This window comes from Chiroxiphia lanceolata, chromosome 11 (assembly GCF_009829145.1).
Source record: "Chiroxiphia lanceolata isolate bChiLan1 chromosome 11, bChiLan1.pri, whole genome shotgun sequence".
NCBI lineage: Eukaryota > Metazoa > Chordata > Aves > Passeriformes > Pipridae > Chiroxiphia > Chiroxiphia lanceolata.
The window spans coordinates 17,936,085-17,961,400 of record NC_045647.1 but is presented as its reverse complement, the minus strand read 5'-3'; the positions used below and the strand labels follow the sequence as shown (position 1 = coordinate 17,961,400).

The 25,316-nt window shown below is 42.8% G+C and overlaps 3 protein-coding genes across 5 annotated transcripts in view; all 3 read right to left on the bottom strand.

Moving 5' to 3' along the window:
• Window positions 1-25,265, bottom strand: part of IPPK (inositol-pentakisphosphate 2-kinase) — a 52,832-nt gene extending 27,567 nt beyond the window's left edge. Inside the window, exons 1-4 of one of the 3 annotated variants that reach the window (XM_032699545.1) lie at window positions 25,185-25,265; window positions 23,928-23,958; window positions 18,100-18,170; window positions 14,425-14,480 (exon numbers count right to left, since the gene is read on the bottom strand). In XM_032699545.1, coding sequence (XP_032555436.1) covers window positions 14,425-14,463 — 39 coding nt within the window. In that variant the 5' untranslated portion in view covers window positions 14,464-14,480; window positions 18,100-18,170; window positions 23,928-23,958; window positions 25,185-25,265. Of the gene's footprint in view, window positions 1-1,880; window positions 2,127-2,299; window positions 2,457-14,424; window positions 14,481-18,099; window positions 18,171-23,927; window positions 23,959-25,184 lie in introns of those variants that run through there. The other 2 variants (XM_032699544.1, XM_032699548.1) reach the window with 2 other exon arrangements.
• Window positions 1-25,316, bottom strand: part of LOC116792532 (serine/arginine repetitive matrix protein 2-like) — a 280,339-nt gene that overhangs the window by 207,929 nt on the left and 47,094 nt on the right.
• LOC116792543 (protein BTG1-like) lies at window positions 20,254-21,775 on the bottom strand. Its single transcript, XM_032699559.1, has 2 exons — window positions 21,451-21,775; window positions 20,254-21,239 (listed from the first exon to the last, which is right to left on the bottom strand). The coding sequence occupies exons 1-2, from the start codon at window positions 21,566-21,568 to the stop codon at window positions 20,887-20,889; spliced, it is 471 nt and encodes a 156-aa protein (XP_032555450.1). The 5' UTR covers window positions 21,569-21,775; the 3' UTR covers window positions 20,254-20,886.

Below are 25,316 nucleotides of genomic sequence, written 5' to 3'. Positions count from 1 at the left end.
TAGCTCTGGACTAACAATGCCTTACACATCCATGTCTTAAAGGGCAAAGTACAGGGAATGGAGCAAAGCGAGGAAATAAGCAGAGCCTCACACACGCGAGAGCTCCCTGAGCTGACAATGTGTTGTTGTCCTTGCTGCCCATCCCTAGTCCAGCCACACTCCTCACAGCCAGGAGCAGGAGTGTCCCCCAGGCTGCCTGCCCCCACCCCAGCTCACACACCCCGTGTGCTGGAGATGTGACCTTGCAGAGGGCTGTTATCAGCGCTCCAAGGAGCGATCCAGAGGGCAGGAGTTCCAACTAAACACCCTGGCCCTCACTTCATGAAAGGTAAGGCAGCTCGTGCCCTCTTCTCCAGAAGCATGGGGATTCATTTTTTTGTTGCTGTTTTGTTTCTGAAAACTTCTTAAGCTTTCCAGAAGAAGCAGTGAAGGGAGGCTTAGACCTACAGATCTAGGGACCAGCTTCCTCCTCACATTCCAAAACACCACTACACACCAAAAGGGAGAACATGGAAACAACAAACACACACAGCTCCACCCAGGCCTCTCACTTGTATCTGAGTATCCATTCGCACCTCCCTCACCAGCACCAAATCCCTATCCCTCCCACTGGCACCGAGACACAAAAAACATGGACTGGAAAGCTACAGAATGAAACAGGGACAGTCAAAATGGAATTCACTGTCTTAGTTGTGCTACTGTTCTGCTCACACAAACCTGAGAATAACTTAACACCAGATCACGAGAATGATGACTAATCATGCCAGTATGTCCTGTTTGTAAGAGGCACAAAGTAACAATTATCATCTAAACAGTATTTTATAGGCTCCAAGTGTATAGGCTCTTAGAGTTTGTCATCAGCAGACACAAAGCTCCAAGATGTAAACTTTACTGGTTCGAAGCTGTCCATAAAGGAAAAATCGCATCTATTTCACTTTCACTCCTCATGAAAAGTTCTAACATCTTGTTAAAAAGAGAACTGACACACTCAGCAGCTATTCTGAATCACTGGCAGACTTCCTCACTTTCCATATCTTATCACAATTACATCACTACTAATCCATTACATATCCTGATTCCTGTCATCCAGTGACTGAGTAGTTTCTAAAGTGCCTTTTCCAAAGCTAAAATGTAACAGGAAATAAAATTATACACACACTTCTTGTACCAAAACCAGCTTTTAAAAAATATTTCATATAAAGAAGCCAGAGGCACAGAAGTGCCCCTCCTAAAGTTTGGAGAGCGCCATAGGATTTCCAGCATTTTCTCAGACTTGATATTTGCTAATGTTTTTTACATCTAGTTTATATTTATAATCCAGAAAACAGACATCCAGTATTTTCAATCATTCATTTTGATGTTATCTAAAGAAACAGCTGTCAAGATTCAACTCTAGCTATAGGTCTTCTTCTACATAAAAATCTGCATTTTAACATTCGGATTTACTGGGTTTAGATCTATGAAGCATCAAGAACATTCTGTGGCCAATGTGTAGCAGCTTTTAAACTGAAATACAAATACATTTTTAAGGCAAAAAAACAGGCAGAAGCACTTTTCAGAAAAAGAATAAATTCCTCCAAGGGACAGATATCCCAATATATTGAGTAAATAATACACGCACAAGGGGGGCACGAATACAGGGACAGTATAAACTGACATAGAGTCTGCTTGACTGGATTTATCTTCATTTAATCGTTACTACTGCTCTAAGTGCTGAATCTATTTTACTGCGGTTTTTAAATAAAACACTCCCTAAAAATATCCCAAACAGACAAAAAGCTCAAAAACCCAGACCAACAGGTAAGCGGGAGGACGTGGACGAGCCGCCCGGCGGGGTCACACCACCCCGGGTCTGTGGCAAAGCCAAAACCCGAAATTACCGCCGGGAGCCCGGCCCAGCGGGGCAGCGAGCGTTCAAACTCCTCACGGAGCCAGAGCCGGTGACAAAGGGAAAAACACGCCTTCTCCAGCTCGCTTTCCCCTGTCACATCACCCACACCCGGGCATGACGACGGAAAAGCGGGATTTTCAGCACTTTTCCTCACAGCTCCCGTCTCCAGGAGGCAGCTGCCCGGCCATCGGCTGCTCCCCCTTCCACCCGCACCAGCCGCGAGGGAGAACCCGTGGAAGCGCCCGCTAATCTCCCTCACGGGACGGGCCCGATCCCCCCGGGATGGAAAACTCCTCCGGGAGAGAAAGGAGCGAGGGCGGGCGGCGGGGCCGAGCGGCCGCTCCCGCCGGGCCGCCCCCCTCACGCGGGGCCCGGGCTGGTCTCCCCCGCCGCGCCCCCCCCCCGCACCTGGCAGTGTGAAACGACGAGGCTCTGGTTGCCTTCCCCGTGGTACTTCCATTCATTCTCATCCATCTTCTCCACTTCCATGCCCGGCCCGGGCCGCGCGGAGGGCAGGAACAGCCGCCGGCCCCGCCGCCTCACGCCGCCACCATCGCGGCTGCGCCGCCCGCCCTCGGCCGAGGGAAGTCCCGCCCGCCGCCCGCGCCATCTTGGAGCCGGGCACGGCGCCGCCGCCGCCGCCGCCATGGCGGGGCCGGGCAGGGGTCCGGCGGTGAGGGGAGCGCGACCGGCAGCACAAAAGCGCCTTCTGCCTCCAGAAACGGCCCGTCAAAGGAGTGCTGTGTGCAGTGTTGGGCGCCACAGTATAAAAGAAGACATGAAGCCATTACAGAGCGTCCAAAGGAGGGACATGAGGATGGTGAAGAAGCCGCGTGAGGAGCGGCTGAGGGCACTTGGCCTGTTCAGGCTGGAGAAGGGGAGACTCAGGGGAGACCGCATCGGGGTCTTCAGCAGCATCCTGAGGGGCACGTACCGATCTCTTCACTCTCCTGGCCACTCACAGGAGCCGAGGGAACGGCAGGAGCTGAGTCGGGGGAGCCTGAGGTTGGATCTCAGGAAAAGATTCTTCCCCCTGGTTGGGCACTGAACAGGATCCCCAGGGCAAAGTTCCTCAAGGAACTTTGGACAGTGCTCTCAGGGACAGGGTGGGATTGTTGGGGTGTCATGGGCAGGGCCGAGAGTTGGACTCGACGATCCCGATGGGTCCTCTCCAGCTCAGGATATCCTGTGATTCCATGGTATTGGGTGCCTGGATAACATCCTTGGGGATTGCCGTGTGGAAAATGAGATTGCACCTGCAATGTGCAGATAGTCAAACACACACACACAAAAAAGGTGGAGTTGTACCTTTGGGGTTGTGTTTGACACAATAACAGAATCAGTCGTGTTAAAAAAGACCTTTGAGGTCAGTCCAACCTGTGCCTGATCCCCACCTTGTCAGCCAGACCAGGGCACTGAGTGCCACCTCCAGTCTTTCCTGAAACACCTCCAGGGAAGAGGACTCCCCCACCTCCCTGGGCAGCCCGTTCCAAAGTCTTTTCAGATACAGTTTCCAACCACGGCTGGTTCCAATGTTACAGATGTTTGCTCTTGCAGTCAGAGTGTATCCAAATAGCTTTGTGCTCCAATACACCAGATCAGTCAAATGCCCAACAGAGATGTTACAAGCAGAAATATGAAGATCTATGTAACATTCTTTAAAAATTAAACATTAAGCTGTGTTCCTCACCAACATCCCCCCCCCCAATGTATGAATATACACATACATGATGTACAATAAATATAAAATAATCTAGAGATCCAAACTCCCTATCGCAAACACAGGATTAAATTCTAGAATCCTTAATGCAGTAATTTTTATTTATTTATGTCTAAATGAGTTTTGACTGCAAACAGTGAAACCAATCCTTCAGTGGTCATTTTAAAACAATCCCTGAGGGCTCTCTGAATTCCCCCCTTTTCTATCCTGCTTCCTCACAAGGCTCTCCATGACACTGGGCAGACTGACAAACACTTGCAAGTTTTACTCTGTATAATTTGAACAGTACCCAAATTTGACTCTGTATTGCAGCCTCTGGGGAAAAAAAAAAGTCAAAGCAAAGCAAACTATGCCATTTTAATGGAGAGAGAAGATGCACCTAGAAGGCTGAAAATAAAACCTGTATAAATCTGCAATGACTCATTGATCTTTTTTTAAATGTATGTGGTGCTGTAACTTAATCACTGATCATCTATTTTCACTAGAACTTAAAAAAAAGGGAGTTAAACAAAATAAATGCCAAAACAGTAACTGATAAGCACTTTCCTTTTTTTTTTTTTTTTTACATCCTATAGGTGTCTACATGAAAAAAAAAATCTCTGCTCCTTTGGCCATTTGATAAAGTTGAAAATAATGACAGTGATGTCTTTAAAATATGTTTCTGTCACCTGTGTTTGCAAAGTTTCTTTACGTTGTATAACTAGATATGGATATATAGAACATACATGAATTAACCATTCTGTTCTGACTTACCAAGATTTTTATATAGAAGTCTCACTCAGGACTGGAAGTAAGATTGTGGTATTTATGATACTTGCATTAAAAAATAACTGTACTTTAGAGAAATAGTGCATGGACACTTACTAGGCTTGCATGGAGAAATACAAGGACAAGTAATATCAATATATTGTTTCGCAATGGCAAAACTAATTTGCCTCAGTTTTAAAAGGAACTTTAGCATAGCAAGTTCTTCCATATTTCTGAAGAATACACACCTACAGAGTCAAAAATAAAGCTGAGGTCCTGAGTGCAAGGGTAAACAACAGTGAGAACACCAAGTTTTAACATATTCCTTCCTTCTCTCTAGCAGGTCACTTCCCTCTCCACTTTTTCCTCCAGCATTCCCAGGTGCAGAACTATCACTTGGCAGTGTTCTGAAAATAAACTGGTGAAACTTGAAAACTGGAGCGACAGAAACCTGTATAACTTATATTATTTCTCCCCGCATTATCAGGTTTTATGACTCATTTCAGGTATTATCTTCAACGTGTTTGGACTGAAACACCTGAATTTCATGCCATTGGTGACGTTCAGGTACTGCTGAACTGGAATTCCCCTCTCATAGCTTGTCAGGTGCTGTAACTCCAGCTGGGGTGGACAGACCTGGAGTGGTTTTAATGAGGTGCCGTGAGCTCAGCGACCTCAAAATCCACCTGGGGATCTCCGTACACAGCCTGGTGTCCTGTGGTATTTTAGGATAAGCTAGTTCAAAACTGCAGTAGGAATGCATAAGGCCACTGTGCCTTCAGTTCTGCAGCTCCCACTTAATCCCCTCACCATTTCCTTTTTGAGGTAACATAAAGGGGTCAGGACAGCACCACAGGCCTGAAATACCTTTATTTTCCTCAGGGTCCTGTAGCTGCATTGTGTTTTACACCACAATTCCTGTTTCTCAGGACTCTTCAGTGTCGGGAATACAAAAAAAAAATTAAAATTAGGGTAAATAATCTGTAGAGTTTAAATTAGTGGGTACACTAATTTACACAGTTCTTAACTGTGCAGATATTCTCAAATAAAAGATAAAGTGTCCCAAGATCACAGATCATGTGACATTAAGAATAAGCTAGTAAAGTTCTGACACACAGGACTATTGTCAAACAGATTTGCAACCAGAAGTGAGAAAATAGCCATCCTGTCTCTTTATACAAAGACAACAACACATTAACTGACATGAAATTTCTTCCCCTCCATCTTCTCAGGTCTGTAGTTTTTGCTCGGTTTTAAATGGCATTTAAGCTCTGGCACTGATGTCACCTCATTACTCATTATTTGTCCCAGCTCATTACTCTGCCAAAGCCCACCAAAACATGATTCCCCTCCCAGCTCCAGCTCAGAACCTCTGCTGTGTCCTTTTCCCAGGCTTTCACATTTGCCATCTTTTACAAATTGTAAGTTCACCAGGGAATGAGAATGAAATGGTAAGGACAGATCACAGTCCACTTATTCACTTGGAGGATGAAAAAAATTACCAGGCAAGTACTTCATGTTACCATTTTTTGCTATAAAAAGCTCATTAAACCCAGACCTGAGGAAAAAAATAGCATTACCTGAGACTCATGATAAAATTGGGTGCCAATAATACAAAGGTCCTGTGGGCTTATGAAGAGGATTTTTGTTATAAAAGCTACATCTTAGTTCTCCACGTTCCTAAAATTGAAAGGCTTCTGTACAAAAGAAAGGATATTTTGTTCTTTATGAAAAGAGTAATCACGACACAAAAGATCCTCTCCTGTGACCTAGAAATGTCTGCCTGGAGAAATCAGGATTAAAATCACAAATTCAAGGCAGCGAGTCCCAGAATATTGAACGGACATGATAAAACCACAGTGAAACTGTGTGCTACAAAATACTATTGCTATTTGTTTTAAACTACTGCCCCATTTTCAGTTTCAAAAGATGCAGTTACGTTTAAATAGGACAGCCAGTTTTGCATTTTTATTATACTCAGGCCAGCAGAAATGGAGCATACTTATGTAACTCACACATCATTCAAATTTTAAAGCTTTGCTTTTTTTTCTCGTCTCACGGCAGGACGATACCACTGCTCCACGCCACAATTATTTCTTGAATCCTTGGTTTATCTACCTAATTTCACACACATACTGGAAGTGCAGGAAATTTCATGCTCCAACTGTCATTTCACCATCTCAGACTGACTGAGAATCACTGACCCCACAAAGGAAGAAGATCAGAATAGGACTGGAGTGTGTCATTCGACAGCTTTTTTAGAAAACACGTGCGACACTTTCCAAAGGAAAATATTTTAGAAACTAAGGAAGCCAATGGCTTCAGGAATAGGGCTGTAAGGAGAAAGAAAGGTGACTTTAAGTGAATGAAGATAAAGCCACATATATGTTGTTAACAGACAAGAGCTTGCACAAACTTACCACAGATGTGAATAAACAGACATTATAACCATCAAGAGGTTTAATTACATACAGTCTGAGGGAGGAAATAAAGTAGTAGACACAGCATAAAGAATAACTCTGTCCTGTATATGTTACTCCAAAGAACTGCCAGGACAGACAATATTTTTTACATATAGATAAGACAATTAAAAAACATCTTCCATGCACAGGAGTCCTGAACATTTATTGGGAAAAAAAAAATTACAGCTCATTACCAAGAGGGCATGACCCAAAATACAAACAAATGAAAAACAGTGTTTTGAATTTTTGGGAGTGGTAAGAGCAAATATATGCAAAAGAAGATCTAGTCAGGAACTGTAGGAGGTCACTAAAGCAGAAAGCTATGGTGAAATCAGAAAGCTTTGACAGGGTATTAAGGCAGAAGGGAACAAGAGCAACACCATCTAAGCACCTCCTTAAAATCTGTTCTCACAGCCTCTAATCCTGCGGGCAAGGAAGGAAAGATGAAGGGATAAAGAGCTTTTAGGCCTTGCCTTGTATCAAGGGACACACCAGCAACTGGAAAACAAAATGCTCTTTCCATAAAGAGGTGAAAGCAAAGTCCCAGGGCAGAAGTCTTGGAGCTGCAGGACTTTTGGTGCTTCCAAGCCAGGCCAACCCCCCTCAGTGCAGGTACTGCACTGTTAATGCTGCACTGTTTGCTCATGATCAAACACCCTTTGCAGCTGCTCCTGGGTAAACATTTTATTGTCTCATATCACAAACCTCCCCCAGCCTTGTGTCCAGCCCTTGGGCCTGTTAATGGTTAGAGGACAGCACATCTTAAACTTCTTCTTGACACCAGCCCTGTGTGAACGTCTTTAACCAGTGAAGAGAACACGTAGATTAATCTGGTTTTCAGCTAAACTGACGTTGTTTGGCAACACACTTCTGTGGGAAAACCTTGAAACCTTCCCCATTAAACCTTTTAATTCACTGAGTGCAAGGTCTCCTGAAGATAAATTACAAATTGATATAAACTGGTCACATGTTACATATCAGCTCATATCCAGAAACTCCAAACTGTACAGCAATATCTGGGGATGATACAGACAGACTGGGCAGCAGTTGCTTTTATACTTACTGATAAATTCAGATTTTTGTTCCCTAGCACAGCTACCAAATGTTTTAAAAGATATAATTCCTTACATTTACACACACCGTTTTTTATTGACTGTAGTGTTAATAATTTTGGAGTGATCTCTGTATCCAAATGGCAGCATGCAAAGTTAATGTTCCCTCCAACCAGCTCCCCTGAAGAACCCAGTTTACTGGAATCACCACGATTGAAATCAATAAACAGAACCTATAAATAGCCAAGAGACATCATCTCAAACCCTGAACCTCACATTATCTGTCATCTCCAATTCATAAACACAGATATAATGCAGTTTGCCAAGCAGAGACACCAACATAAGCACTATGGTATCTCAGAAGGGGGATCTTATCCTCCATTCCAAATCTGGCCGTCTATTCCGTGTGTTCTCTTGGCATTGCCCTCAGCACATGGACGCCCGTGTGGCACAGTAGAGCAGATTATTCATCAAATGAATGGTTTCCTCGGGTGGGAATTTTCCCCTCCCATGTTCTTTAGCTGACTCAGCAAACCAGTGTGACACACGGCACAGCCACACAAGTCCTGCAGCCAAAGAAGGGGAACGCATCCCAAGCCAGGGGGAGCCCGGGATCAGCCATTCTGCTGCCAGCTCCCTCTCACACCACACTAAGCTGATTAGGAAACTGCACTTTGAGCAGCTGCAGAACCTCCTGGCAGGGGGAAAGTGCGGGGCCCTTTCAAGGAAAGAAGAAAAGGCACAGAACGAACACATATTTCTGGGTGTGCTCTGGAAAAGCAGCAGAGAGCATATCAACAAAGACATGTTTGGGGGGAGAAAACTATGATTTATTCAGCAGTCCAGGAGCTGCCACTGACAGGTTTTTTGGGTTGTTGTTTTTTTTTCTCCTCCCTCAGAAAAACACGTCTTTGATTTCTACCATCCCCTTACTGCTAGATCAACATGTTACAAAAGAGAATTGAAGTGACCTGAACCACCAGAGGATCAGCGATAAAGCACTTCACTAAACTCTGCTTATTGATTTAAAACAGCTATTTCAAAGATGACAACCTAAAATTCTCGTGATTAAGGTGGAGGGAAGTGAATATTTAACAAGTGGTTATGAGATCTTCCTGACAGAATGTCTGCCAAAACCAAGTGCAATAGCCATTGCAATGGAATCTTTATGATGGTATCTCACTGGTACACTCGTTACTCATACTTATGTTTTCATTCCATCTCACACCTTTCCAACAGATTTCTAGGGAAAAAAAAAAAACAAGTTGCTTAAGAAAAGAGCTATTCCTAACAGTGACAGGAAGATAAACATACCGAAATACATAGAGATGTTCTAGATCTCTCAAGTTAAGCATTTTAGCAAGGAATTAAATTTAAGATGACTGAGTGAGCATAAATTCTAGACTCAATTCTACATTTATTAAAACAGAGTTAGGCCCAAAAAGCAGCGAAGCCCCTTCTCACACAAGGCTCGGCACCTTGGAAGCTACAAATCCATCTGGCATGAATTTATAGATTAAAAAAAATATACCTTGACGTTCTACCTGGTGGCTGGTTCTGAACATATCTAAGAATCTGTGATACAATGCAAAAAAAAGACATTTACCAAATCATACCTGGAGGCAGGCATTTAATCACAATTACAGGTTTCCAGGGGTTAACAGTGTTGCAAACTAAATGTAATGGGAAACAGCCTCATCTGCTGGTTTGAGGAGATACAATCAGGTATTTACACATAGTTTAACGCTTGCCTTTTTGTTTTTCTTTCTCCATTTACACATCCTAAAGCTCATACAGTAAAATCCACAGGACTGAATTTTGGGGTCGTTTTTGGGGGGTTTTGTTGGGTTTTTTTTTTTTGTTCCCAGAAAAACCATTTGCACGCTCTCTTCAGATAATTGAGAGACCCCAAAAAATTCAGTAAAAGGAGAAGCTCTGAATCTACTTTCTGGCTCCTGGTTGTTAATATAGACAGACATGTCTAAAGAGATTGCTCAAAGACTTCCCATTATTGAAGTTTCTTGTAATTTTACTGAAACTTCATAGTTTCAGTAAATCAGCTATTCCATGGCACTGTTTGTTTCATAAAGAAATGTTTGATGAAGATTTTTGCTGGGGTTCTTTTTAAGTTCATTTAAAACATAATTTCTGAAATAAAATTACTGAAAAATATGCTGGTTTGTCTCATTAAAGATTAAACCTCTTATTAAGAAGCATTAGCACTGAAACAATAATGGAGAATTTGGTGGGAAACTGTGTGGGATAACGGGTCACTCTGAACTTAAGGATGTATTTTTTGCTGTCTTTTTAGTCTCAGTGACATTAAAATCTAAACCTCTGCTAATGTTAACACGAGCTAATGTTGACATGAGCTAACTTCTGAGTGGCTGACTTTGCAGTCTCAGTATTCTTACAAGAATCATCTAAAAAACAAGAACAGCAACAAAAAAACCCAAATACTTACAGATATTCTTAAAGTGTCCCCTCATCCTTATCTGCTCTTCCCTCCTGCAGACTGTCCCTGTTCATCCTTTCCAAACACCTCATCGTTACCTTTATTGCTGTTATGTGTCTTACACGTGTTGTCCTTCCTTGCCAAGGCCAGGGGATCCTAAACACAAGTGTTTTCCATATCCCTGGGTGGTCTGTCAGCCCCACGTTCCCTCAGGATACTGCTCTAAACTTAATACAATTTGGTTTTGTCAAAGTTAAAGCTATAATGACTCTCATTATTTCATTGTCTTGATTGCAGAAAGTGCTTTAAAAAACAGCACTCAGGTTACTGAAATTACCTCGGCTTCACAATTCCATCCTTCCTTTAAACTCTTAATTTTCAAAGAGCTGAACAGTTCCATTCCAATCCGAAGGCTCTGCATTCCCTTAACACTTCTGGAATTCAGGCCACTCTGTTTCAGTGTCTGTGCTCAGATGGAAGACCTTGGATGCACCAGAAGAAGTTCAAAGTCAATGTCCAACAAACAAAAGGAAAAACTTAAAATAGAAGTGATAAGGATGCCCTCAAACCGTGTAAGAAAGGAGAAAAGAATCAAACAAAACAAGGAATGTGCAGAATATCAAAGGCCCGAAGCATTAATTGTTATTTTTGCATGCAAATGGCATTTCAGAGATTAGTGGCCAGAACATAATTTATTGTGATGTGAAAATCCTACCACGAGTATTTTTTATCAAGGGCACAGCACTAAAACACATTTGTGTAAAGAGGCTTTACAGGAGATTAGATTCACATTGATTCAAACCAAAAATCACCCTTTCAGGAATAACCTATATTATCTACCAAAATCTCACTCATCAGCAGCTGCTCACAGCAATTATTCAAAAGAAAAAAAAAAGGAACACAGCCTAAACAGAACTTACCTGTTCTCTGGTATGTATATTAATATGTATATCAAACTATTACTACTGCCAACTTAAAATACCCCTTTGATTTCAGAGATGTTTTAACTCTCACAGAAATTAAGAACTAAAATATTTGGTTTCTAAAAATATTTACCTTTAAGAAAAGTAGCCATTCTGCTGCCACCAATTTCCTAAGGCAACAATTTCAAACATGCCTAAAGCAAAATAAGTGTTGCTGATAAGCCATTTAAATGACAATAAACACACAGGAACCTTTTTATGTGAATGGGGCTCCCATTCCCCTGAAACAGGGAAAACATTCAACAATTACTGAAAAATATTGGTGGAACAAGGTGAGAGCCATCACTGACGTGACAAATATAGGAAAGAATAATACTGGAAAAGCTAAAGAACAGTTTGATTGCAACAACATGAACTCAATTATGAAAACAGCCCTTATAAATCTGGGGGGAACAGAAGGAAAGATGAGAGACATTCAATGAATCTCAAACAAAAAAAATAAACAAATGCCAATTAAAGACTTCAGCATATACTTGTGGGGGAAAAAAAAGGTTAAAAATTGATAAGATGAAACTGGAGACAACAGTATTACAAATGATGAATTTAGCTACAATTAAATCTTCATTTGATCCTTCAGAAACATGAATTTAACACTGGGTGTCCTAGTTTAACAATATATTTTAGGGCTACTAATTCACTGGCAGTATTAAATAAGAATAAAACTATCTGTAGACACAGGCATAAAGCTGAGATGCTGTTGTTGAAAATGGAAGTCCAGCTTTAATTTGCTTAATTATGTGTCTGAAGCAGTGGAAATAATAAGCTGTTCATCACAGCAACGTGTTAAATATTTAGTTTACAAGCAGGAGATAGGCTATGAGAAGAATAATAAGGCAGCACTGCTAAACCAAAAAAAAAAATTCAAAAATTCAAATCTTCAGAAAAATTGCAAATATTCTAAAACTTATTAGCAGAAGGTATAGGAAAAACAAAGTAAATTATTTTTAGGATCCTGTCTGATATGCTGAATATTTTCCAGGTAACTTTTTCCAAAAGCATAATTGTTTGCCCCCATACACAGATAACAAAGCTGATACCAGATCTCAGTATTCCCAACTATGGCACCCTGTGAAGTGATACTGGAACAGAGAATTCTCTTTGCAAAAGGAGCTTCCAGGCCATCTAAACCACTATTGCACTAAGAACACACTACAAAAGGCACACTGCAGTATAGAGTTACACTGGCCAATCTGGTACAAAACAGGAGCTGTAATAAGGCTGGAAAGAAATGCCTCATAGAAGCTCTGGATTCATCTTGCCTTTTTAACCCAGTGCTGGGTAAGAATTCCAGTTCTTACATTCATTGTCAAGACGTGGTGCCTGCCAATAAACAAGCACTGATCTCTTCATTTCATGTTGATGCAGAAGTTTAACAAATTTATTTTTGGGAAAATTAATTGAGAATTTGGGGAAATGAATGAGAAGAGAGTCTGCAAAGGACAGAGAGACCACTGGAAGGTAAGAAGGGAAGAGGAGAGGGCAATGAGTTGTCTGGTATGTGCTGTTCTGCTGATTTCTAGTCCCATAAGCTGCAACAGATACACAGCCCCCTCTGGCTCACAGCTAAAATGAAGCCCTTTTGGGGGGCTCAGTGTTTTAGAACACATTTAGAAAAAGAATCAACATTAAAGGCTGGTGGAAAGAAAAGGACAAATATCTGTTTATTTTAGCAAATACACCCAGCTTTCCCTGAATATACCATCAAGCCATATGGTGCACACACAGTTGTGACACTCAACACAGAAACACAAATTCTTTCCCTTTCTGGTGAGTTGACTCACAGAACAGGTTTCAGCTGCAATTAAATCTTCATTTGATCCTTCAGAAACATGAATCTAACACACAGTCAAACAGTGCAAGTGCCTCCAATGTTCATCTAGCTCTGAGCCAAAGGCCTCTTAATGCTAAACATGGGAGGAATTCTACTGACTTCTATAGAAACTGCAACTTTAAAAGTGTAGCACTGAGTCATTGAAAAACACCTAAACATCAGTGAAAACACTAATGATAAAATCAAGTGTTGCATAAATACAGCAGTTCATGACTCTGAATGAATTTTGTTCAGCAAAACCTGCATCCATCAAAATACCTAATTCCACATCAAATGTTCAGCACTGCTACTGAATTCAAGTACATATTTAATTACCCTTAATTGAGGTCTTAGCATGCACATGTCAGCCACTACAAAAAATAGCTCACGATCCATATGAAAACATTCAACAATTTCAGTATCAGCCCATCACACTGGGAGGCAAAAAGAACAAGACAACCCTCTCCCAGCACATTTGTACATCTTTTTCCTCCCCAGGGGAAAAACCCCTTGACAAAACCCTTGTATCATCCCTTAACATGCAGTCAGGAGAGACTTGACCTCTGGTATATACAGAAAAAAATCAACACACTTCCCAGAAGGAAGGATTTGTATGAGTAACATGTTATTTTGAGCCCTAAATAAAATCTTATCTCATCATGCACATTAGGAGAATGCTGTTCCCATTTATTCTTGATAATCCACATTCACAGAGTGAGAGAAAGCAAGTCTAAGGGGTTGGCTTTTGTGGTAATCTATTCCAAGGATATATAAAAGCCTACACCACTATAGTTTATGTTCTTTTCCATCACTCCTACATGTGTCTTTATGCAAATCTAACCCTCAGGTTGCACATTTGCAACAGAAACATTCACATAATGCTGTTTTGATGCTAATGATGCTCCATAAATAATATGTAGGGGACTAGTGCAAAGTGTCAGCTGCATATTCATATACATATGTATGGTTACTAAACCAGAATTTCATATAAAAATGCCACAGAATAGGAATTCCCATTAGTGTTTTACTCACCAATAGGCAGCAGCCTAACAAACTCAGGTCTTGCAAATAATGTAATTTATAAGTGTTTCTGCATATCTATAAATAACAGGCAAGTTCCCTTCCTCCTCAGAGCAGCAGTGGAAGAAAGCAAGTTCCATGTTGGCACTCAGTGTAAAAAGAAGTAAGTTCAGTAGTTTGGTGATACAATCCTACTTCTATGCAACATTCTCTTCTGACTACCAAGAACTACTGGAACAACGAGGGCTCAGCCAGTTTAAGAAGTATTTTCTGGTAGAACCTACCTTTTTCCTCAGTTTCTTGTGTGTTTGTTCATTCTTCATTCATGGAGCAGATAATCCTGGGAATGGTACACACAAGTAATATCAGTCATCTGAGGCCAGAGTCACTAACTGATCATTGAAATGATCAATTTAAGCACAGTTTGCATGACTGGGCTCTAACTGCCTCATCCCAAACATCTCCCTGCAGTCACGACAGCTCTACAGCAAAAACTGCTTTATGAATAAAGTTCATTGTACTCACTACTACTGAACTACAAGTAAAGTGCATAAAAGTTTATATTCTAAAGAGTTCACATTAAAATCTGCTGCGTCACAGCATCTACAAAGGCCGTATTCATACTTCTATATTTTTTTTTTCTTTTAAAAATGTGTTCTATCTCAAAGATGAACTTTCACACTTGGCATATCTCCAGGACTGCAAACTTATTTTTCTCAGATGGGTATTATTTAGCACTAGAGGTTTGCTTGAAACATTATATAACATTATATTAATTTTTCCTCTTCCTGCTACTTTTTACAGTTATTTTATTAGGAGAGACAGTTGCAGCTTTGTCTTTCAGTGACTCAAGACTGATCTGCTGTTTTACTTAACTGAACAGACATTAATTTTCTTTTACAGCTTTTGTTTCTTTGGATTTTTAAGAACCACTGGGGAGAACAACTGATACTCTACAGCAGCTCCTCTTAACGAGGCTATGCAAATATTGCCATCAATAATCCAGGGCTCAGTAGTTTAAAATAATGATAAACCAAGGTGGTCACAAATCACAATTTAATTTGCCCTCTCATTGCTTCCTGACACTTTTTAGAGATCTATAGTCCTGCTGATTGCAAACGAGGGGCAGATGAATCTCACAGTACAAAGTGACTCTCCCAGGCAGATTAAAGATTCTTCCACACGATTCCATCTTAATTAAAATATATTGCCCCCTGAAGAAGTTACCCAAATTACAAGCTAAACTCAGCACTTTACTTCTCAATGAAAATTTTACATTGCCTTAGAAAGCAAAATATCACCTGTTGTTACTGGAATAAATTCAATCCCCAGCAAGAAAACAATGAAAATAAACGAGCCCATTACTCCTACATCATAAGAGCGACTCTGGCACCATGAGAAAAATAATTTATAAAAAGTAACTGTGGCAACAGTAATAAGTATCTTACTAGTCAAGAACCTGAATGCTTCTGTTACCCAAGAATACAAGTCTTCCCACTCTGCCATGGCAACGAGGATCAGCCTGGAGGAATCACACACAGCCAAGTGATGGCTGGAGTGCTGCTACACCACTACGACATAAGGCAGAAATTAAGATTAGATCCAAATTTTGAGTCACATCCCTTCCATACCCATAGGAATAATAACAATTACATTAAAAAAAAAAAGATGAAACAGAAAAAGAAGTCAACATATATGGATTATTGTGAATTAAAAAAAAAAAAAATCTGAAGGGAGTTAAAAACATCAGAGGAAAATCCAGGGGTAAAACAGCTAAGAAAAATAGTTATGCAAGGGCAAAGACCCTTTAAGAAACACCAGCACCTAGATGAATTATAGTTTGGAAAATATGAAGACAGTAAAATTGCTACAGGGAGATAAAAAGCTGCAAGTGATCAATAAACATTGCCTACCTGCATTTAATAACGTGGATAACTTTGTACTGCATGAGGATAAGGAAATAATTCCAATATACTTATGTTAGACCAGATAACATCACAAGAGTCATTTTTAGGTTTTCATAAGGAAAACCAAAACCACAAGGTCTAGAAAAATGCCTTAGGATATCATTGGGATGCCTTAGGATGTCATTTCCAATGCATGTGGAACAACTTGAAAATTTCTCCAGAGTAGGTGTCCCAATATAAAATAGTAACAACTAATAATTGAGAGTTACAACACTTTTAATAATGGATAAAATGTAAAAAGGGGGCTAATTAATAAAGTAATAATTCACTTCATAATAAGAAGTATGACTAAAAGGAGAACCATATAATTAATGCCAATCAATAGTTTTATTGGAAGCTATTAAACAAACCCGGGGTTTGTCCTTTGTGTGTGCAATCACAAGCACGTTAATTATTCAGGTTTTGACAAGGCAATTCACCTAAAACACGTGGCATTTAGACCAAATTTTACATTGTTGTCAGTGAAGTGAGGATCACAGCACTGTCAGCGCTGGTGGAACAGCAAATTGTGGTGGGAATGGAGAGATCCAGATCAGTTGGTTCACTGCACTCATTTCTTGGGAACACATTCTCATGCACATATTAAAAATGGAACAAGTGTTGGCAGAAAGCATGTATGGAAATCCCAGTTAAAAGAAAATTATTTATGCTCAAACTTGAAAGGCTTAATCTTTCTAATCCTTTAAATAAGAAAAACGGACTTAATTTGATTGCAGTATAAAGTGCTACAAGAGGCCTTTCATCTTGAGGATAGTGAAATAAGGTCACTAAACTTAAACATACCAAATTTCATATTTGAATTTACCTGACTCTACAGGTAATAGAATCTGAAACAAATACAGACAATCCCCTTATCTCTTAAAACTTTCAGATCAAAACTATAGATCTCTTTATTCTTAGGTGCAAATAATGAGTCATGGGGGTCATATGCAATAATTGCAGTACATAAGTGCTCAGGCTGTATAAACTAACAGGACCTTATGTCTCAGCTGGACTTTATAACTCAGACAAATATTACATAATTAACTTGGCAGCAAGGCAATGTTTTGGAGAAATAGACAATATATGGGTTTTTTTTTCCTCTACAAGTGTTTCTTTCTTCACCTTCACTTATTCAACAGTTGACCCATCCTCATACAAACAAGCATATACTGGTTTTTCTCCATATATTTTCACTGCTTCAAGATGGCCAGCGGGCAATAATCCTTCCTATAGAACCCAAACCATTCTGTTCACATCATGACTGATTGGATGTCATGGTCAGTCCCATGTGACAAGTACACAATCTTAAAGATGTTGGGGTTTGGGCTTGCTTGTTCCAACAGCAGAACACAAAACCTACCACCTTTCAGGGAAAACACAAGGTTAATTTTTATTCACCTCCTCCAAATAGCTGCCTCCCTGGCTTACTACCAAGTGCTCTGTTCCCTCAGAGCAGCCTTTGTGCTGTGAGTTTGCCTTTGACATTTTTTAAAGCGATGGAATGCAGTCCTAGATGTCACAGATATCACAGTGTATTTACTTGCAGCTCAAGCATTTTATTTGTTTTAGTGGGTTTTCTTCAAATCCCCAGCGTCCCCCACCTGCTTGTCTGCAGAGGGACTTCAACTCTACGCCAGCAGCTTAAATATATGAAATTAAACTCTCCTCACACCAACAAAGTGTCCCTTCAATGATAAACATCAAACTTGCAGAGAGTGTAGGATACTCAAGAATTATATAACATGAAACATCCCATTGCTTAGGGTAGGATTAACAAAAGCACCAGAATTCTTCATGGCTGGATTAATCCAGGCTCTTACACAGGCAGACAACAGGCAAGAAAAGAGCATCTGAACAACCTGCTGTGCCTACTTCACCTCAACCCCCTGCTAAAAGCAGCAACCAAATGTTACTGTCAAGGTAACTGTGCAAGCCTTACCCCCAGCAAAGGGTTACACCCCTTGCAGACTTTCAAAACTGGACACAGAAGCCTTTAATCTACTTCATTACCTGGTAGAAGCAGTTATTTCAAGGTCCTCAAGCAGATGCCATGTTGCTTTCGATGTTGTTTATTCCAGTCTCTAAAAAACGCGTTTTTTAAGATGTTAGTGATAACAAAAGGAATATTGCTAACAAGGCTTAGGCAGATTTTTGGCAGAACCTTTCAATGGAAGGTAATGAAACTTGTGAATTGAAACTAGTGAACAAAACAAAAAGATGTTATTCTAAATGAAAAATTACATGTAATAATTTTCCACCACAAGGAGCTTCCCTTGTGTTGAGATGAAAAAACACTTCAAATTAGAGTAACGGTGGCTGGATTGGTTCAACACCTCTGAGCATTAATCACCCAAGAGCAGCTGAAATCAAGACCAAGGTGTTCCAGCAGGAGACTGTCCACATTTTACAGACTTCTGCAAGAGCCAAGCCCACGCTGGGGTCTTTACTTAGGGGTAGAATGTGCCACCAAATGCTAATATAGAGCACTTCAAAACGTTCTCATAGTCTTTATGGAGGCAAAAAATCCAGTGGGAGCTGAAGACATCTATGCTCCCTGCATAGAATGCAAGTAAATTTATTGACCCCATAGAGTAAAATGTTCAGGACTGGATTGTCATAATGTCTTCAGGACATGCCAACCAGACCAACCAAATCCTCACTTTTTACCTGTTAACATAAACTACAAGATCTCTCTGTTCTCTAAATTCTGTATTTCAGACTAAATAATGCAATGGCCACTGGTTCAGGGTAAACTCCCCACACTCAGAGGCCAAGCATGGGCAGGGGATACTCATGAGGCTTCAAGTTACAAAATACATGTTTGAATGGGCTGTCTGTACTTCTGCCACATTTCACCACGGTTCAAATCTTAGTAATGTAAATAACAACTAAATAAAAATGATCTATTTCTCCTACATTCTACTGAATTATCAGAAAAACAAAGTGTTCCTGCCTCACTCGAACGATTTTACTTATTTTTTCTCACACTGATATTTTTATTACACTGATCCCCGGGGGACACCACTAGTGACCAGCTGCCAACTGAGTGCACCTGTCCAAGCCGTGGGCTGCCAGCTTTTCCAGGAGTGTGCTCATGGAGAGCATTGCAGTGGCTGGAGAGCGGCCAGGCAGAAAGGGACCTGGGGGTTCTGACAGACTGGAAGCTGAACATGAGCCAGCAGTGTGCCCAGGTGGCCAAGAAGGCCAATGGCATCCTGGCCTGGATCAGGAACAGTGTGGCAGCAGGAGCAGGGCAGTGATTCTGCCCCTGTACTCAGCACTGGTGGGGCCATACCTTGAGTGCTGTGTCCAGTTCTGGGCCCCTCAGTTCAGGAAGGACATGGAGAGGCTGGAGCAGGTCCAGAGAAGAGCAACGAGGCTGGGGAAGGGACTGGAGCACAAGAGCTGTGAGAAGCAGCTGAGGTTGTTCAGCCTGGAGAAGAGGAGGCTCAGGGGAGACCTCCTCACTCTCTACAACTCCCTGACAGGAGGGTGTAGCCAGGTGGGGGTTGGTCTCTTCTTCCAGGCAACCAGCAGTAGGACAAGAGGGCACGGTCTTAAGCTGCACCAGGGGAGGTTTAGGTTGGACATCAGGAAGAAGTTCTACAGAGAGGGTGATCAGCCATTGGAATGGGCTGCTCAGGGAGGTGGTGGAGGTACCGTCCCTGGAGGTGTTGAAGAAGAGATTGGATGTGGGACTCAGTGCCATGGTCTGGGTGACAAGGTGGTGTTGGCTCAGAGGTTGGACTCGATGATCTCAGAGGTCTTTTCCAGCCCAGCTGATTCTGTGATTGATCACTCAAACTTTCACTCAAGCTTCCTACATAGCGTCAAGTTGCAGTTTTAAACACAAACTCCATTTCCCAATAAACTCAAGCATGTTTTGCTGTAGATCAAAAATCAGAAGAGTACTTTTGCTTCCATTCAGTTCGATACAGTATCAAAACACCCACCCATCTCTACAGAGATTATTCAGCTCAAGACACGCAGCCAGCAAGCTTTACCAAAACTGTTTTGTTGTGATCTGAGATAAAGATGAATGTTCAGAGCTACACCCTTCTACCTACAAAGCTTTCTGCAATGATTAAAAATGGCTAGAATGAGCTTGAGAGCAACGCTAAAAGCCTGAGGGGGGGTGTGAAAAACCAAAACCAAAACAAGCAGTTTGAGCAAGTCTTTATTCTTCTACTGAAATAACTACAAATAACAAGACAGACTAATTCCCCAATTCTTTGTGCTAAACGTCGGAGTACGATGGAATCCATCCCTCAAATAAATGCATGCTTTGAAAAAGGAAAAATAAAGAGTTACTTTTGTGATTTGTGCCTCGCAGCCAAACTTGAATGACCCTGAGAGAAGCCTGTGCAGACAAATCACAAGATTTATGTGCAGCTTGTTAGATCTGTTTCCCACCTCCCTTCATGTTATTGCTCTGCAAATTGCAGAATGTGGGGTTTTTTTTTAGTAAGTGCTAATCTTGACTAAAATCCATCATAAAGAGTGCTACAATATTGCTTTTTATTACAAATAGCCAGAACTCCTTTGAAAATATAAATGTGTAAAACGATCCACCGACTGTACAGTGCATTTACAGGACACAATCCAGAAAGTAACATGCAGTGTAAAAACTGCTGTATACATTAGCCCTTGCCCACAAACAACTTGGCAGTACTACCACGACTTATTAATGACTATAGGGTGAAAAAAAAAAATAAAAAATAAACCAAAAAGCTCAGTTACATCTAACTTTACCATGGGACTGGGATACATACATCATTGTACAAGGAAGAGTTGCTTTTAACTAGAAACCGTCATCATGTTGTAACTCTTGGAAGGGCTGGATCTGCCAGTTCTCCACTCCTCCTTGCAACTGGTCCTGCTCTCCAGCTGTTTGGCCGCCTTCCCCCCAGGCTGAGGGCTCTCGTACAGCACACAGATAGACCCATCCTCACCTATGCGGTAGGACACTTCGAAGGGGTCGACCCACAGAGTTAATTCGCTGGGTAAGAGCTGGAAGAGCCTCTCGTGGCTCAGTCCGATCATCCCCGCCGCTTTTCCTATCAAGGGGTCCATCTTATGGTTGATCCTGATGCAGCGGTACCCGGAGCCCTTGGAAGGCATCAGGGGGAACCAGTGGTGTTTGTAGTGCTCTGCGAGAGGGAACAAAGAGGAGCTTTACCGCGGTGCGCTCCTCCGGACCCCCGGGCCAAGAGGGGATGGAGTGGATAGAGGGCATGGGGGTGGAATGGAGGGGGGATGGAGGGGGAATGGAGGGGGGATGGAGGGAGGATGGAGGGGGGATGGAGGGGGGATGGAGGGGGGATGGAGGGGGGATGGAGGGGATGTCCCCCCGCCGCTCACCGCGCATCGCCTCCTGCAGCCGCTCGCGGAAGCACCGCAGCTGCTCCTCGCCGACCCCGCCGCCGGCTCGCAGGAGGCGGGTCACGAACGCGGCCGCCGTGGAGATCTCGGTCCTCATGGCCGCCCCGGCCCCGCTGCCAGCGCCGCCCGCCCCGGCCCGGCCCGGCCCCCGCGGCCGCGGCGGCTCCGCGCAACAGCCGCACCGCGCGGGCGGGACGGGGCGGGTTTGTTTTGCTGGCGGAGGAGGCGGGACCAGCGCGGACACCTCGACCGACAGCCCCGAGCGACAGCCGGACACCCCCGCGCCGCGCCGGGGCAGCGCTCGGTGGCAGCGGGCTCGGACCCCCCGCGCCCCCCGCGCCCCTGCCCGAGCCCCCCCGGTCCGGCCGCTCCCGCCCCCGCCGCGGGTCCCATTCCCCACCCAACGGCAGCAACGGGCCGGGCGCGCGGCCGCGCTCGGCGCTCACGGCGGGCACCGCGGCTGCCCCTTCGCCTGCGTGCGCCACAGTCCCCGGAGCGCCGCATTCCCACCCCGGGGCACCGCCGGCCCCTCGCGGTCCGTCACCCGCGATGTTCCAGGCGCACGTCGCCGTTACCCCGCCTCGCGCCCTTTTCCCCTCTCATTTCTCAAGACCCTATCCGCGGGTCAGATTATGTGACCGACGCTTCTGTTCTAGAACAAGCAGCAGTCACAAGCATTGAGGCCACGTTGCTGAGAACACAGCTGCGATGGGCAGGGCACGTCTCCAGGATGAAGGACCAACCACCGCCTCCCTAAGATCCTGCTCTATGGTGAACTTGCTGAGAGGAGCCCCGAAGAAAAGATACAAGGACTCCCTGAAACAACATCTCACCCTTGGCCATATTGATCAACAGAACTGGTCTACTCTGGCCTCCAATCGGGAGGTCTGGAGACACACCAGCTGCTGATGCCTTTGAGAACACACACAGGATCACTCTCGAGGAGAAAAGACAACACAGAAAGAATTGTGCCTTGCAGAATATACCTCCTAAGGAGTCTTTCTGCTGTGCCTTTTGCAACCAGACGTCTATCTCGTATTGGCCTCATTAGCCACCAGCGTGCCTGTAATAAATGTGGGTAGAACCTTCCTTAATCTTCACTCACGAAGCCCAGCCATGAGTGAATATGAGAACTATCTACAAACCTCTGGCCAGCTCTTCAGGGCAATCCCTCAAGTGTGGGACTTTCTGCCCTATGGGACCAAGACCCTCAAATGACAAAAAACTCTTGATATTTGCCCCAACACGCAGATACCACCACCTGCTTTGACAGTCCCGCACAGCTAGAGTATAACTCTGAGTGCCATTTTGTAGCCTAAGCAAAGAGATTTGTCAACAAGGAAAAAAAAACAATCTTATTTCACCCCTTGAAGAAAAGAGAGAAGGTTTCTGTGGTTCCTTTTTCCTCTCACTCACAGCTCTTAGCACTAGACTAACCCTCTCCTATCCAGCTCTCAGGCCCGAATCAAGAGGCTATTTCATTAGAACAACTTTTCACTGAAGCCCAGTTCACATTTTAGTACCTCAAACTTTAGAAATTAAGCTAAAAAATTAATCTCTGCTGGTATCTGGACACATCAGTCATCCACTTACTTCAGTCTTGTTTTATTCAGTGTTTTGAGAAACATGTAAGGCTCACGGTGAGCAAGACACAGAAAGACAAGAAGAAACCAACTGATATGTAACTGTTTGACTTTCATCTCCCTGCTAGAAAATTATTCCACAGGCAGCAGTATTTAAAGCAAACTCTGGAAGGGTTCATCAAGAACCTAATTATTTGCCTTTTATTATGCTAATATTTTATATAAACAGGATGGTTTAGAGAGTACTGGAGGTGCCAATAACAGCACTGGAGATGGGAATTAATTTGTAAACACTGCACCTGTACAATTTACTGATAACCATTGAAATATGTCATTTTTCATTAGAAACAAATGTTAAGTATTCATACACAGTGAAAAAAAAAAACCAAAACCACAAGCATCTAGGTTTTGGTTTGGGTTTTTTTTTCCCCCATCTGCTGGAAGATTTCTCTGGCTTTAAGAAAAGCAGGTAAATTACCTACTGTTGAGCATTGTTGGGATTAAAAGCCTTGCTCAGCACTAGAAATGAAAGCAGTCGAAGCCTCGGGCTGCAAGAGTTGACCGAGAGTAAGAGATAAAATTAATATTACAAATGCAAAGCTAGCTGCAACTGGAAGATACAAGCAGAATGAAGAAAGGGAAACAATTCCAAGGGAATGAGAGGAAAGCCAGCCTAGTGACTAAGAGACCAGCAAGTCAGCAACAGTCAGATGACAACTCATCTTGGAGCAGGAACCCGGGGCTGAGCCCTGCTGAGGTGGCATCCCCATGCAGCTACATCATTCCTGACACAGCTACCAGACATACAACCTTATTTCACTAAGATTTTTTTAGCTCATCAACTCAGACTTACTTTGTTGTTACTCTGTTCACCTGCAAGTCATTTTCTCTTCAGCAGGAACACCTGGAGTAAAGGAAAACAGAGCCACTGTCTGGAATACTTTAAAAAAGCATAAAATATGTCATAGAAGTTCCTGCCTGGTTTCTCTCCAAGACTTACAGCCTTGGTTTATCCTGTTAAAAATAAAGTTTGTGCAAGTGTTCTGTCATTCTATTTTTCCTCAACTCCAGCTAGAGGACGAGGAGAAAGTACAACTGAAGCTGTAGCACTCATCCAATATATTGTTATTTAAAAATAGCAGTCATGGTACAGTCCTATTTATTTATAAAAAAAACAAACCCCAAACTAAAAATTCCGAATAAACAAACAAAAAACTAAACCAAAACTAAACCAATCCAGAATTTAGTGCAAATAATGTCTAAATCAAGTTCCTTTTAGATTACTTAATTTACTTCTCAGTACACATCTCTAGAAACGTGGATGAAACAGAGCACTAGAACCTGCAAGAGGAGGTTTTAAACAAAACAAGCAATTTTGGTTTTACTCCATCTCACAGAAGCATCTCTCTCTAAACATAAATAAATAAGACCATTCTTAAAAGCAAGAACTATCTTTTCCTTGCCGCTAGACTACAAAGAGAAACATTGTGTTGCCATTCTCACTACAGGGAGAAAAAGAAGAATTCCAAACACAAACAGTGGTACCTTAAGTGATTTAAGCATCAAATCCATCCATAATTTCTCCAGTTTGGTAGATAATTTGGGCCTGGCTGGCTGATCACAGGCACTGCTTCTTTCGCAGTGCATGGATAAAGCAAATTACACTCCAGTGATCGTTTAAGTTTGCTGTGCATAATGAGAATGGAGAAATGAACAAGAGAAATCAGAGTTCTCTGACAGAGTTGGAAATGTGTCATCCCAACATAGTGTTTTTCACTTAAAAGCACTGCGTCCCTGAGTCCTGGGTGTTTCCAGCCCTCTCCGTGAGTCCCCAAACACTGCCTACGAGCCCTCAAGCTCTGCCTGTGAGTCCCCAGCCCTGTCCTTGTGTCCCTGAGCCCGTCTGTGTTCCCAGTCCTGTCCGTGTGTCCCTGAGCCCTGTCCGTGTGTCCCCAAACACTGTTTGTGTGTCCCCAAGGACTGTTCCTCAGTCCCTGAGGAGGCAAAGGCGGCAGAGGTGTCAGCGCCACAGCCACACAGGATGGGTCCCCACCGCCCTCGTAGCCACGGTCTGACGTCATCTTCCCGGGGAAAAACACGGTATGACATAATCACCAGTCCCACACTCACCGTGACGTAACCGCCAGCAGCATGACGTCACCATCAACAGCATGACGTCACCTCTTCCCCTCACACGGCGGACGCACCTTCCCGCCATCCTTCCGGCCAATCCGAGAGGCGCTTGCACCGCAGCCTCTGGCG